Source organism: Amborella trichopoda, chromosome 9, assembly GCF_054954075.1.
Source record: "Amborella trichopoda isolate Santa Cruz 75 chromosome 9, AtrichopodaSantaCruz75HAP2 v2.0, whole genome shotgun sequence".
NCBI lineage: Eukaryota > Viridiplantae > Streptophyta > Magnoliopsida > Amborellales > Amborellaceae > Amborella > Amborella trichopoda.
This window is the reverse complement of record NC_142344.1, coordinates 975,204-989,359: the sequence shown is the minus strand read 5'-3', so window position 1 is coordinate 989,359 and position 14,156 is coordinate 975,204. Positions and strand designations below refer to the sequence as shown.

Genomic DNA, 14,156 nt, shown 5'->3' with positions numbered 1-14,156 from the left:
ATGGGCCGGGCTAACCATGACCCCTAGCTCAACCCTTGTCCCCATAGGGCCAAGCCTGGCCAGGCCAAAAACAAATGAAGAAAAATAAAAGAAAAAAGAAGGAAAAAAAAGTGTCGGGCAGGGATTAGCCCTAACCAGGCCCTTGGGCAACAATTTGTTGCCCAGGCCCTACATTTTTAGGGTAGGGCTGCCACTGACACCGTACTAGTGCAAAACCCTAGAACACTATAGCATGGACCAAAAGTAGCAAGATAACAAGAATCTCATATGCAAAGTACTACATAGGGGTCCCAATGAGATATGTTGGCTTCAATAGCTGTCCTCTATCAAGGGCCTTAGGGCCACAACACATCTAGCCTTACAACAATGGATACAGACTTAAAAAGCTAGAAAGAAAAAGGAAAATTGGAACAGAAATACCTAAATATGGAGCACATAACCCAACCCTTTCTTTATAACTCGCATATACAAAAAAAAAAAAAAAAGTTGGAAAGCTCTCTCCTTGACAAGACCACAAAAACACCAGAACTTTCTCATTTTATCTTCGATCCACCATAATATATCAGCAGCATAAAGCTCATTTGAGAATGCCTAAACTCTCATCTTCATCCTCCAGTGGCGTCACCCCCCAACATAAATAAGCATTAACACCACTCTAGAAGGCAGCCTTTGCATCATTTGAAAAATGTGTACCTTATTTTGTGCAAAAATACTCCAAATCTCCATCCAAAGTGACCACTCTCTCTCCCTCTCCTTTTTACATGTCGAGAGGAGGGCATGCGCTTGATCTCACCTTTGGGGCATAGGGTAAGCCATCGGCTGAAGGTTCATAGGGGCACCTGGTACAATGGATCCTGGCACTGGCGCCCTAACCCCATAGGCCATATGAGCTGGTGCAGGTAGGTTCACTGGGGTTCCCACAGCAGATACAAGAGGCCCACCTATTGGTTGCCCTATTGGCGTGCCATAAACACCCATACCAGGTACAGTCGCAGGGTGAGAAGGTTGCTTTATGGGCTTTCCAGGCACCCCACCTGCAAGGGTTGTTGGGGTGGTTTGGCCTGTGATGGGGCCTTGAGGAGAAGACACATCGCCATTGCCTACGCTGGTTATGTCATGGATGCTTGATCTCCTCCGGTCTTTGTTCATAGAGTTGAGGCGAATGAAGTACTTTTGAGCATGGCTTGCTACCTGAGTTGGGGTTCGGGAGATGACAAAATTTCTTGAGATGCTCCGCCAGTCACCCTTGCCATATTTCTCAAGCCCCAGCAGGAACAACCTGTTTCCATAGAACCATCAAAGAGCAATAAGAATTTCCAAGAATAAATGAAGCATAAAGATCGATTTATCCTTCGATAAATCTAAATATCATTTTTTTTTTTTATGTTTTCTGATAAATGGAGCGTAGAGATGAGAATTAAGGGCCACTGGCATGAGGTTTGAAATCAAAAGGTTTATTAGCACATTTCTCTTTTGTTTCTACAAGACAGTCAGGACAATACATGAAATTCTCAAGCAGATTTTCTTAATGACTATTTTACCCCAATCTAGCATTTAAAAGACAAGTCAAGATACACATCTGTACATGCAGTATTGCAGCTTATTTTCTTCAACCAATATTTTATGCCAATCCAGTATGTAAGAGACAAATGAGCTAAGTTAATTGATCAAGGTAAAATAATCATTTTAAAATGGCTCCGGATAAGGGCCCGTTATTTCAATTTTCTTGATAACCACATAATGCATGCAGGAGATCAAGGGACAATCTTCTCTCTCTCTCTCTCTCTCTCTCTCTCTTGTAAGATCAACTTTCATAACACAAATCAAAAGTGCAAGATACAGAGTTATCTTTGTTCTTTCCAGAAAAGTAAAGAAAGTTCACATGGTATTTGCGCTAGAAACAATGAATACCACCAATGTCTTCCATCAATAACCAAAATAGAGGTATGACACTAGTTATTTCTAGCACAAGCGAGCAATCTGAGCAATTTCAGATATGGATATCATTTGTAAGTTCCACCAAATTGAACTTCAAGAATGCCAGAACAATAAGTACGTCAAGGGGTTCTGCTACCAAAAATTAAAAAACCTTAAAAGGAGCTCACTTCCATTTCAGAATGTTTAGTGATCACACACGTCTGGTATCTATCCATCGTTCTCTCTCTTTTTATTTTCGATCAGTTCATTGGTCTACTCAATTAAGAGTCCAATGTATAATATAATGCTTTCTTTCCATTCATACCAACATTTGTTCCCAATTATTATTTAAGCAAAAGATGCCTAAACAGCAGACCGTTAGTGTGAATGTAATGTTTGGTTCCTCCTCAATTAATAAGTCCTAATACTTCAAGTCCACCCAAGAATTTGATTTTAACATATACCCACAATTGAAAAATACCATTTAGAAATGTTCAGCCCTACGGTAACAAACCATTGTGAAGCTCAATTAGTACAGAGTCATCATCATCATCATCATAGCTTTTTCCCAAATAATTAGGGTCGGCTAAACAAATCTTAGTCCACTATTCTGCTCTATAAGGTCATACCCTCAGTAAGACCATAAGTCCCCTTGTCTTTCGGAACTACTTCCAACAATATCCTTTTGGGCCCACCCCTTGCCCTTTTAAGTCATTCGACTTGAACTAACTCGCACCTCCTAACAGGTGTTGTACTTGGTCGGCACCACACATGCCCAGCCCACCTAAGCTTACTCTCTCTCATCTTATCGCCTATTGGTGCCACACCTAAATTCTCTCGAATGGATTCATTTCGAATTTTATCCCTTCTTGTCTTGTCACTCATCTATCTCAATATCATCGCTACACTCATTCTATAGGTTTATTGTTTTTTGACCACCCAACATTCGGCTCCATAGAGCCATGCTGGTCTCACAGTTGTCCTATAGAACTTGCCTTTCAGCTTAATTGGTATGTGGTGATCACATAATATTCCAATTGCATATCTCCACTTCACCCACCCAACTCTCGTTCTGTGTGCGACATCTTCCTCAATCTCTCCATTTTCTGGATTATCGACCCAAGATATCGTAAGTGCAGTTTTTTTAGTACTTCCTGGCCGTTAATCTTAACAACTTCCTCATCTCTACTCTTATTATTACGAAACTCGCATTCCATATACCCTGTCTTAGTCCGGCTAATTTTTAAAACCTTTGGATTCTAGAGCATCCCTCCAAAGTTCTAACTCTGTGTTGACGCCTTTTTGGATCTCATCGATCAAAACTGTCATTTGCGAACAACCATGGTATCTCATCGTGTTTCGTCCATAACTAAGACAAAGAGGTACGGGCTCAATGCTAACCTTTGATGATAGACCTATTGTCACTAAAAACTCACTCGTCGCTCCACTAGTCGTTCGTATACTAGTTAGCGCTCCATCGTACATATCTCTCACCAAGTCAATGCAATGTCTGGAGACTCATTTCTTTTTCAACACCCGCCAAATCAAATCTTGAGGTGTTCTATCATAAACTTTCTCTAGATCAATAAAGACCATGTGGAGATCTTTTCCCTTCGCCCTAAACTTCTCAATCAGTTGCTTAAGTAGGAAAATAGCCTCAGTTGTTGGTCTCAATTAGTACATAGTCTAGGTTAAAATCATAGCCATCATACTGATTACCAAACAAAAACATTTTCACTGAATAAAGTTTGTAAACAATTTATGTGTTATGTCCAGTGTTCGCAAAATCGAGCCGAAATGATTAACCGGCAGGCCTAGACGCGGTTTAACTGGCTTAACTGGTAAACCGGCCAATTCAATGATTCTAACTGGGCAAGTCTCGGGCAGTCAAAGAAGTGTTGAAAAAAAAAAAAAAGATCAAAAAAAAAAAAAAAAACTACTAAAATATGAAAAGCATATAAAGAACGATTACAACAAAACACATTCAAATGTAGTTGAAAATTAATTAAAAAAAAAATATGGATTTTAACGAATAGAATTGTGCCTAGGGGTATTTTTAAAATTTTCTAAAAAGATGAAAAAATATAAAAGTCATTATTAATGACCAAAACAATTTTTAATCTTTACCATAATATAAAGAATATTAAAAAATACATTACAAACCAAATTCCTTATTTTTGGAATTTTATATACTTTTTAAAATAAATAAAAAATTAAATGCCAGTCAATCACCAAAATCACCCAAAACCGGTTCCGGTCTAATTGGGCGGTTAGCAGTTAGATCACCGGTTTTTCCAATAGTGGTTATGTCAGATAAGAGGTCAAGTCATTGTCTACTTATCATTTTCGTACACGAATTTGAGAGAACCGCATTTTAATAAAAAATACTTATTGCATGTGAAAGATGTCTAAATCATCATCATCATCATTTTAGCCTTTTCCCAATTAATTGGGGTCGGCTACATGAATCCTGGTTCTCCATTCTACGCTAGTAAAGCCCATATCCTCAGTGAAACCATAAGTCCCCATATCTTTTCGGACTACTTCCAATCACGTCCTTTTGGGCCTACCCCACGTCATTTATAGTCCTTCTACTAGAACTAATTCACACATCCTAACAGGTGTTGTATTTGGTCAGTGCCACACAAGGCCAGCCCACCTAAATCTACTCTCTCTCATTTTATCGTCTATTGGTGCCATGCCCAAATTCTCTCAAATAGATTCATTACGAATTCTATCCATTCTTGTCTTGCTACACATCCATCTCAACATCCTCATCTCTGCTACACTCATTCTGTGGGTATATTATTTTTTATCCCCCCAACATTCTGCTCCATAGAGCAAAGCTGGTCTCACCATTGTCCTATAGAACTTTCCCTTCAGCCTCATTGGTATGAGGCAATCATATAATATTCAAGTTGCACATCTCCACTTCGCCCGCCTAGCTCTAATTTTGTGTGCAACATCTTCCTCAATCTCTCTATTTGCCTGGATTATCAACCTAAGATATCAAAAGTGCAGTTTTTTTTTGTACCTCCTGGTCATCAATCTGTCGTAGCTGACTAATTTTAAAACCTGTGGATTCTAGAGCATCCCTCCAAAGTTCTAACTTTGTGTTGACGCTGTTTCGGGTCTCAGCAATCAAAACTATGTCATTTACGAACAACATGCATCACGGTACCGCATCCTGTAGGTGCCTAGTTAAGTCGTCCATAACTAAGACAAAGAGGCACAGGCTCAATGCTGGCCTTTGATGTAGACCTATTGTCACTGAAAACTCACTCGTCTCGCCACTAGTTGTTCGTACACTAGTAACCACTCCATCGTACATCTCTCTCACCAAGTCAATGTAGTATCTAAAGACGTCTTTCCTTTCCAACACCTGCCAAATCAAATCTCGAGGTACTCTATCATAAGCTTTCTCTAAATCAATAAAGACTAGAGACGCCTTTCCTTTCCAACACCCGCCAAATCAAATCTTAAGGTACTCTATCATAAGCTTTCTCTAGATCAAAATAGACCATGTGAAGGTCTTTTCTCTTCGCCCTAAATTTCTCAATCAGTTGCCTTAGTAGGAAAATAGCCTCAGTTGTTGACCTTCCTGGCATAAAACCAAATTGATTTTCAGATACATCTGTTTCATGCCTTAGTCGCTGCTCAATGACTCTTTCCCAGAGCTTCATAGTATGGCTCATAAGCTTGATCCCTTGATAGTTTGCACAATTTTGTATGTCTCCTTTATTTTTGTAAATAGGTACCACAATACCTTTTCTCCATTCGTCTGGCATTTTCATTGTTCTCAACACCTTATTGAACAACTTTGTCAATCAGTCAATGCCAATTTCCCCCGTGCACTTCCAAACCTCTATCGGGATATCATCTGGTCCTAAAGCCTTTCCTATCTTCATCCTTTTCAAAGCTTCTTTCACTTCCGACATCCTAATCCTACAAATGTATCTATGACCTCCACTATCACTTGTACTAACAGTCACTTCTACCACTATGTTCTCATTTTGTTCGTCATTTAATAATTTTTTAAAATACTCTCCACCTTTCGTTGACCTCCTCATCCTTTATCAAGACCCTTTGACCCTCACTCTTAATGCATTTAATATGGATTAGATCCCTACACTTTTTCTCTCTTATTTTTGCTAATTTGAAGATATCTTTTCATCTTCTCTTGTTCCCAATTTATTGTATAGATTATCATATGCCTTAAGTTTAGCTTTAGTTACTATTTGTTTAGCATTAATCTTAGCATTTTTATATTCTTCTAATTTTTTATTGTTTCTATTACACTGCCAAGTTTTATAACGAGATCGTTTTTTGCTAATGGCTTTCTAAACCTCATCATTCCACCACCAAGTTTCCTTATCGAAGTTTCTTTTCCCTCTAGATTCTCTCAATACTTCTTTTGCCACTTTCTTGATACGTTCAGTCATTTCATTCCATATTACATTGACATCATGTTCAAAGTTCCATTTTCTTTCTTCAACTAATTTATCCCTAAATAACTCTATTTTCTCATTTTTTAAATTCCACCACCTAGTTCTTGGATGCCCATTACTTTCACCCCTTCGCCTCCATGTCTTTACGTAGACGTCCATGACCATGAGCATGGTAGGATATTATAAAGTCAGGATGAAACAAAGGAACTCAGTCAACACCAGGTATTTTCTACTGTCAATGCCCAGAACTGCAATAAATCATATAGAAAACTTCTTGAATATGCAAAGGCAACTATCGGGAAAATTCAACCAATGCCAATGATGACACAGATGCCAAATTATGAAGTTTTTTTCTCCAAAGCACACAAAATACTCTATCACTGAGGGCTTTCCAAGGCTAACACAAAGAAGTCAATCACTCCAAACTGTCCAATAGGCTATACAGGCACTCTACAAAACCTGGGGTCTACTTCAGAAGGACACCAGCCTATCCCTCCACCTGTTTTGTGCAGGTACCACAAATAGCAGTGCTAGATATGCCAGAGAAGGGATCACTGAGTAAGATTTACTGTCAACGCAAATATCAACAAAGCTGTCTAAGGGCTTCAGTGTAAAGCTCAACATGTGATGGCAGATAGAGATGAGAAGTCCGAGAAGGCCATGTTCACGAAATTATGCATAAGGAGTTGAAAACTAGTATTGGCTCTTCAGAATAATAAAAAAATATATAGAGGACTTTACTAAAAGATCATTAAGAGAATCATAATTCTACCCTCCACTATATGCATAAATGTTTCAAGTAACTTCATTAAATATGTCATCCATGATAGATCCAATGTTTCCTAGCATCAAGAGATCGAACATGGCCAAAATATAAACATCATCATCTTGGAGACCAACTTTGATATGTAGTTCCAGTGAAACACCCTGTCAATCAAGAATATCCTTTCATTGATCGTTTCGTTTTATTCCTTATTTGAGTCTCAAAAGCACAATACACTAAACCGTAAGGTTTTGGAGACCACTGTCTCCTTACAAAGCATTCCATTGCAGAAATCAATGTTTCCAAGCAGGAAGAGATAAAATTGGGCCTAACATAAGTATTACATCTTTGGAGGACCACTCTGTTTGAAGATGGAGAATCTCAATTAAGATGCTACTTCAAAAATAATTTTCCATGTTTATTTAACAGTTAACCTTTCTACAAAAAAAAAAATCGTGTTTATTTATGTGTATCTGTAAAGTAAGGCATACACTTGGCTTTCTATTGAATTTCCAAGAAGTCTGCTCCTCCTAAAGGAACTTTTGCGTTTTGACACTAATTTGCCATCCCACCTCTACACAAGATGGCTCAATGTCTATTGTTCGATGGTGGGCTCTGCATGAGCTTGCCAGTTTGGAGAATTCTAATTCCTTAAAATGGCATATTAATAAACAAGTCTCTCTTATTCCAAGTCACTATTATAAAAAAGAACCATGGCAAGGGGAGACATTACTCCTCATCAAAGCACACACTTTTTCCTGCTTTGTGTTATTTAACATTTATTATGGTCATAGGGCTTGTTCTAGGGTTGGGGCCATAGATGTCTTTATGGAAAGGCTGAAGGATAAGACAACTATTTTAGCATGGAATAGAGGCAAGGTAGTTCTACCTGTACTTCCGCAGTTACAGCAAGGACTAGGGACAGTTAAAATGATGCAGATTGAATATATCTATAAACACTTCCAAATCTTGAAAATAGACGGTCCAGATAACTTGTTACAAGATTAACTATTTTTAGGACATGAAATTCCTTTTTCCCTAACAAGGTTACATAGGAATGGAACTTGAGACATTGGGCTATGAAAACCTAGCCTCTACCGTCTTGACCGAAGCCCGTTTCCTCTTGAAATTCATTTTTTTCTTTATATGATGCATCTCGAGGTCGACGATCAAGTAGAAGGTTTTGCCAACTTCAGAACACTTTTTTCTACTAGATTTTTTAGATGTATCTTACTTCTATAGTATAAGGTTGCAACCTTGTATAAACTTTTTCCTTCACAAAATAAAAACAATTTTGACATTCTGAGATGGGCAATAAAGTATCTGGACTCCTAACTATAGTTTACAACCGCTAAGTCCCAATTTCCCATTAGTCCACAATAGAGCATTTACTCACACAGTAGACAATCTTTCACTAATATACCTGACAATCATCCACATCAAACATATGTGCTGATCTTACCATTATTCGCAATGACTGAATATTGCCCAGGTTTAAACACCTGACTGTAGCCATATATTTTGGAATCCACCTTAATACTCACTAGTAACTATGTTGTCTGGAAGAACTAGGCTAGATATACACACCATTGACAAATTGATGTTTCATTTACTCATCGGATAGAAAATTGACTCAGTCTTAACAAATACAATCTACAGGCATGACCCACAGAGGTTGGATCGAGACACTAGTGAACAAAAAGAAACAGACGGTGCTGATGCAGACACAAAGTAGTTAAATGTTCAGGTTATATGAAGCGATTTTTGTAGAACAGAAAATTAAGCGATGAATGTCTTTATGAATGCACATGTTCACGACGTTGCATAGGCTTTTTTTTCATAACAAAATCATCATTGAGCAAAAGAACTACAAGAACTTCACATGATCCTTTCATAGAAACCCTCTTCCTTGTACAATTTATAATGATCCAGAGATTCCAAGAACCCAAAATATGATACACATAAAGGGTTTTTATTGATATCAGGCCTAGGAGATGGCAATTTTAACCTTTCACCTCATTCGTATCCATGTCATAATTTGTAGGAGGGACATTTTCCAATATTGTACCTCACTAAAAATGTTTTTATTCCGAAATAGTAATCCAAGATATTGGTTTTCTAGAATACAGATATTTTATAAGCCTTGAGATATTGGTGTTACAACCACAAATATCTCAAGTAGTTTTTTGTTAGAAATAACATCACCCTTGGAATATACTTAGACTTAAAAAAGAAGAAAAGGTATTGGCATTTAAGATCAATATCTTCTAAACAAAGATATTTTAAAAAGGCAAGTATTCTGCCCGAAGGAATAGGAAATGCCCCTCCTGCTAGTCTGACACAATTACAGCCTATGGTAAATGTTAAAATCATAGGCAATGCCCCTCCTGCTAGTCTGACACTTTACATCATATGGTAAATGTTAAAATCCGTAATCGTGTTGGCAAACTGTTAAAATAAGCAACAGTTTGAGGTTTTTAGTTAAAATTCCGATAAATTATGGAGAAGAATTGAAATACATCGGTCCTCCCTTAATTAGTCAAAATCTGTTTTCCTCCAAACACAGCTCCAACAAGCCGCATAAATATCAGGCGATGCCAGTTAATGCATTTGCACACGGTCTTTTCTTTTTTATATTTTTACTGAAGACCTTGTCACTTTGTCAGGACCTTTCTGAAGATTTGTTGCATCAATTCAGGGAGATATCCAAATTTTAATGGATTCATCCTGCTAAAAAACTTGCATGCAATTTCAATCTGTTAAAGAAAATGAATAATTATGCAAAAGTAACTGAAGATGTTCCGTTTTGTTAGGAAAAATTTATTGATGACCAGCGCCTTACAATATGATGCAACATAAAAAGGTTGGGTGATGATTCTCTAGGCAAAAGGTCTGTGTTCAGTGGAAAAAGGGGAAAAGGGGAATTGGTTTCAAGGGGACAGATTTTAATGGTCAAGGTTAAGACAACTAGCAAGTGTCCGATGCTCTGTGATTGTTTTTGTCTAAAGAATTGTTCGGTTAAAGTTTATAAGATCAGATATACAAAAGAGAAAAGACCATCTTATCATAAAGAGGACTGGAGCATGTGTATATTTGTGAACGTCCTTCATATACTGCATTCATTTTGTTTCAGTATCCAATTCAACTCTAATGAGCAAATCTAAAATCGGCTTTTAGATCTCATAGATCAAACATAACTCAATGATCAGCCTGGTAATTTCTCAAAAAAATGAGTAGCATATTTTCTTTCTTTGTTTTTGAAGTAAGGTGGACGATCAGCCTGCTCATTTTTGCTTATGATTCCCAGCAAATAAGGAAAAAAACAAGTGCAAGTATCAAGTCAATTTGTACTTGGAGACATCCAGCCTTCGCAACAACAATTCTGAGATTTCTTTCTTCTTTCTATCCTTTAAAAAATCTACCAAGACATTGGAAATCTAGAAGAATATTTCTCTACAAGGGACAAAGTTAAATCCTAAATTTAATATCATCTAGGCATGCATGCAGTTTATCATGCATGCACTTTATAAGAAATCATACTTTTAACTTCTTCAGAAAAGGAAAAGGAAATCCTACTACACTCAACAGATGTAATCATTGTAAGTATCCCTCCCTAAATGGAACCCAACAAGCACGACTACTGGTTGATCAAAAAGAAAGAGCACAAAAGAAATTAGCATACCAAAGATTTCCAAATGTCCATTGAACGTTTTAAAGAAACAGAAGATGCAATAATATAATCAGCCAATACCATCCACGAACTAACTACAGAAAAGTGTATCCTTTCAGCCAATCACACTCCTTCGATAGATGACCAGAAAGAAAAATTTGAAGTTCCTACCATGGTTAAGAAACCATACCTGTGCTCTTCCTCTGTCCATGCAATTCCCTTGCGCCGCTCTTGATCAGACCTCGAACTACCCTTTGCACTTGGGCTCGAATCTGAACTTTGAAGATGGGAAGCATACTGTGCTCCCTTCTTTCCTACCCCTGTTTCTCCCGCCAAATCTGTAGAGCCATCCAAAGAAGAATAAGAAGGAAGGGGCACCCTTCCTGACTCGATACAATTCACATCTTCCACCAAGAGTTCGTAATGGCGTTTAATATCAGCCACAGTCTTTCCATTCACTTCAGCTGCAATCTTCTCCCACCTATCAGCAGACTCCTCAGAATGAATGGCCAGTGCATTCTCAAAGGCCTTCTCTTGCTCCCTAGTCCACACTGAGCTATTTTTTTTATCAGATGCAGCACTCTCCACAGTATCTATTGTCATCTAGATCTAGCACGAGCAAACAAGCATAACCCACGAAAGAAAACCCAACACCAAGCAAGGATTCGTCCAATAAAATCTTATATCAGAACAAATAGGCCCCAAATGCCAAGACACAAATTCACTTAAGGAATTCCCAAATTCACCAAAAGCATAGGCCTCACAAAATCCGATACCAGAACAAATACACCCCAAATGCAGATATGACCTCTGTCCAATAACCCACGGACCCAAATCTTGTCAAATTATCAGAACTAAGAGAACTAAGAAAAGACTAGAGAAGAAAAGAAGGGGAGTCTCTATAAGATCAAAGTGGGAGGAAAGAAGATATGGGTTGATGATGAAAAACCTCAGATTTCTCAGAAATATGACCTAGACAAGGTATTGGATCTGTTTAAGCACTGAAGATTACAAATTCAGGGGGAATCAATAGAAAGTGGTTAATTGGATAGCTCGATATTTGCATGTATAAACAGCACAAATTGGATAGTAAATAACCATTTTCCATGGAGGCAGAAGTGTCAGACCAGCGATAAGAAATGGACCACCTAACCCTAAAAAAGGAGCCAGAAAAGGCCAAAGAACTGAAGAAGGTACACCAGAGAGCACTAAAAAATCCTATAAGAAATGAGAGAACGGATACTCTCTATAACAAAATAGGGGCTTCTAGAGAGCAATGGGTTAAAAGAAAAAAAATATATATCTTGTTCTAAGTTTGGAGAAAACTCTGATTCTAAAAGCAGGCATATTTAATGGACACAGGAGCAGGAGCCTCACAAAAATAGGGTGAAGTGAGAAACAAAAATTTAATGAAATTAGGGTGAAGTGAGAAACAAAAATTTAATGAAATTAGGGTTTGGATTGAGAAAGGAAAAAGACTTTCATAATCAGAGAGCAGATGTCTTCAATAGAAAAAGGGAGGTTCAAGTTGGAGAAAAAGGGGAAAAATACCCATTAAAAGTTACATCCCGTAAATATTTTGACACTATAAAATCCTAAAAGAAAAGCCTCCAATGTTGACAGTTTAAACATTTGTCAGTAATCATAGACCTTCATGAACTTTCCTTTTTTCTTTCTTTTTTTTTTTTCTTTTTTTTTTTTTAAAGTTTATACCTAGGTAGTGAAAACTAAAATTCTCTTTTTCTTGGTGGTTAAAACATGAAGAACCTTGAAAAAGTAAAACCACACAGTAAAAGAGCTAACTGTGACATAATAAATAAATAAAATTTCCTAAGCCCTAAAAATACTAAATCATTTCTTTTGGTAGCATGATTGCTAAGAGGAAGAAATCAAACACCACATATTTATGTACCAACACTCAAAACCTCAATCGTAAATATCATAACACGGATATTTCTTCATACTCTTTAATCATTAGTGGTACATACAAGGTTTCTCACATTAAACCAGAGAAAGCTCATGGAGTGAGAGCTCAAAATGATATTAGGAACCCCTTGTTTGACAATTCGAAAGCTAGAGAGAAAAATCCAAAAAAAAGAAAAAAGAAACGCTCTAATGCTTAAAAGGAAATAACCTAATACTAGGTGATACACAACACAAACTTTGACAAATTTGACAATTTGAACCTAGAGAGAGAAAACTGGAGCCCTATAGAATGAGAGGGTCTGTGTTGCTGATCCAAGCCATGGTTTGACAATTCGAAAGCTTGAGAGAGACCCAAAAAGAAAGACGGTAACTCTTAACGCCAGAAAAAAAATCCTAGATGAAATCTAGAGAGAGAATATCCAAGAATATGACAACTAATGATAGAGAAACCAACAAATTCACAAAATTAAAGATGAGAGAGAATTTCCACCAAATTGCAACAGCGAAACGAGAGAGAGAAAGCACAGTAAGAAAACTAGAGAGAGAAAAACAGATAAAAACAAGGCGAAGGATAATTAGGGCTTGGATGAAGTTATCTAGGTCATGGTGGGGCCAAAGAGACGCCTACTTGCGGTGGAAGGATTGGGACAAGTGGGAATTGCAGAGCATCAAGTTGGTTAAAGCGGAAATCAGAATCTCAAATTAATATCTCTCGTTTCAGATAAAGGCTATACCCCACCGAAACGTTTTTTTCTTCTTTTCCACAAGCCATAAAAACCGGAGAAGAGAGAAAAAAAAGAGCAGAGATGGAGGAGAGAGAAAGCGTACTTACTCGGAGTGAAACAGGTAAGATACGAGAAGAAAGGTAAACAGATGAGAGAGAAAGTTAAGTAACAAAAAAACCTAGAAAGGGAAGAGAAACGGTACTTAGCTAAATGAAACAGCAGTATAAGATGATGTAAGGAGTGAGAAAGGAGAAAATGGTGAGACAGAAAGTGACTTTTGAAATGGAGGGTAGCCAGGAGGGGAAATGGAGGAGAGAGAAAGAGGGGTGAATGAGAGAGAGAAAATGGAAAATTGAAGAGAGAGGAAATGGAAAATTGAAGAGAGAGAAAGTGCTCTCAGTTGGGAAGCTAAATATCTTCTATGCTCACACAAACCCTTGAACGGTTTTCCACGTTTTTTCAGCGTTTCAATTTTACGAGTAGCTCCTCACTCCGGAGTGTGGAGACTCGAGACTATAAAATCCAGATTTTTTTCTTTTTAAAATTGCCATAAATTACACTAGGCCGAGCGATGACTACCATGATGGATGGAACGGTTGGTATTGAAGATTCTGGCCTATGAGAAACATCTGGTCCGTCTATTTATCTTTTATTTATATGATCTCCAAAATGATAAAAACAAAAATTTATATATAAGGGTGAGGCCC

General features: G+C 37.6%; 1 protein-coding gene across 1 annotated transcript; it reads right to left on the bottom strand.

The window, feature by feature from the left end:
* Positions 1-244: 244 nt before the first annotated feature.
* LOC18437565 (Duplicated homeodomain-like superfamily protein) lies at positions 245-12,304 on the bottom strand. Its single transcript, XM_011626310.3, has 2 exons — positions 10,989-12,304; positions 245-1,279 (listed from the first exon to the last, which is right to left on the bottom strand). The coding sequence occupies exons 1-2, from the start codon at positions 11,399-11,401 to the stop codon at positions 790-792; spliced, it is 903 nt and encodes a 300-aa protein (XP_011624612.1). The 5' UTR covers positions 11,402-12,304; the 3' UTR covers positions 245-789.
* Between the last annotated feature and the right edge of the window lie 1,852 nt (positions 12,305-14,156).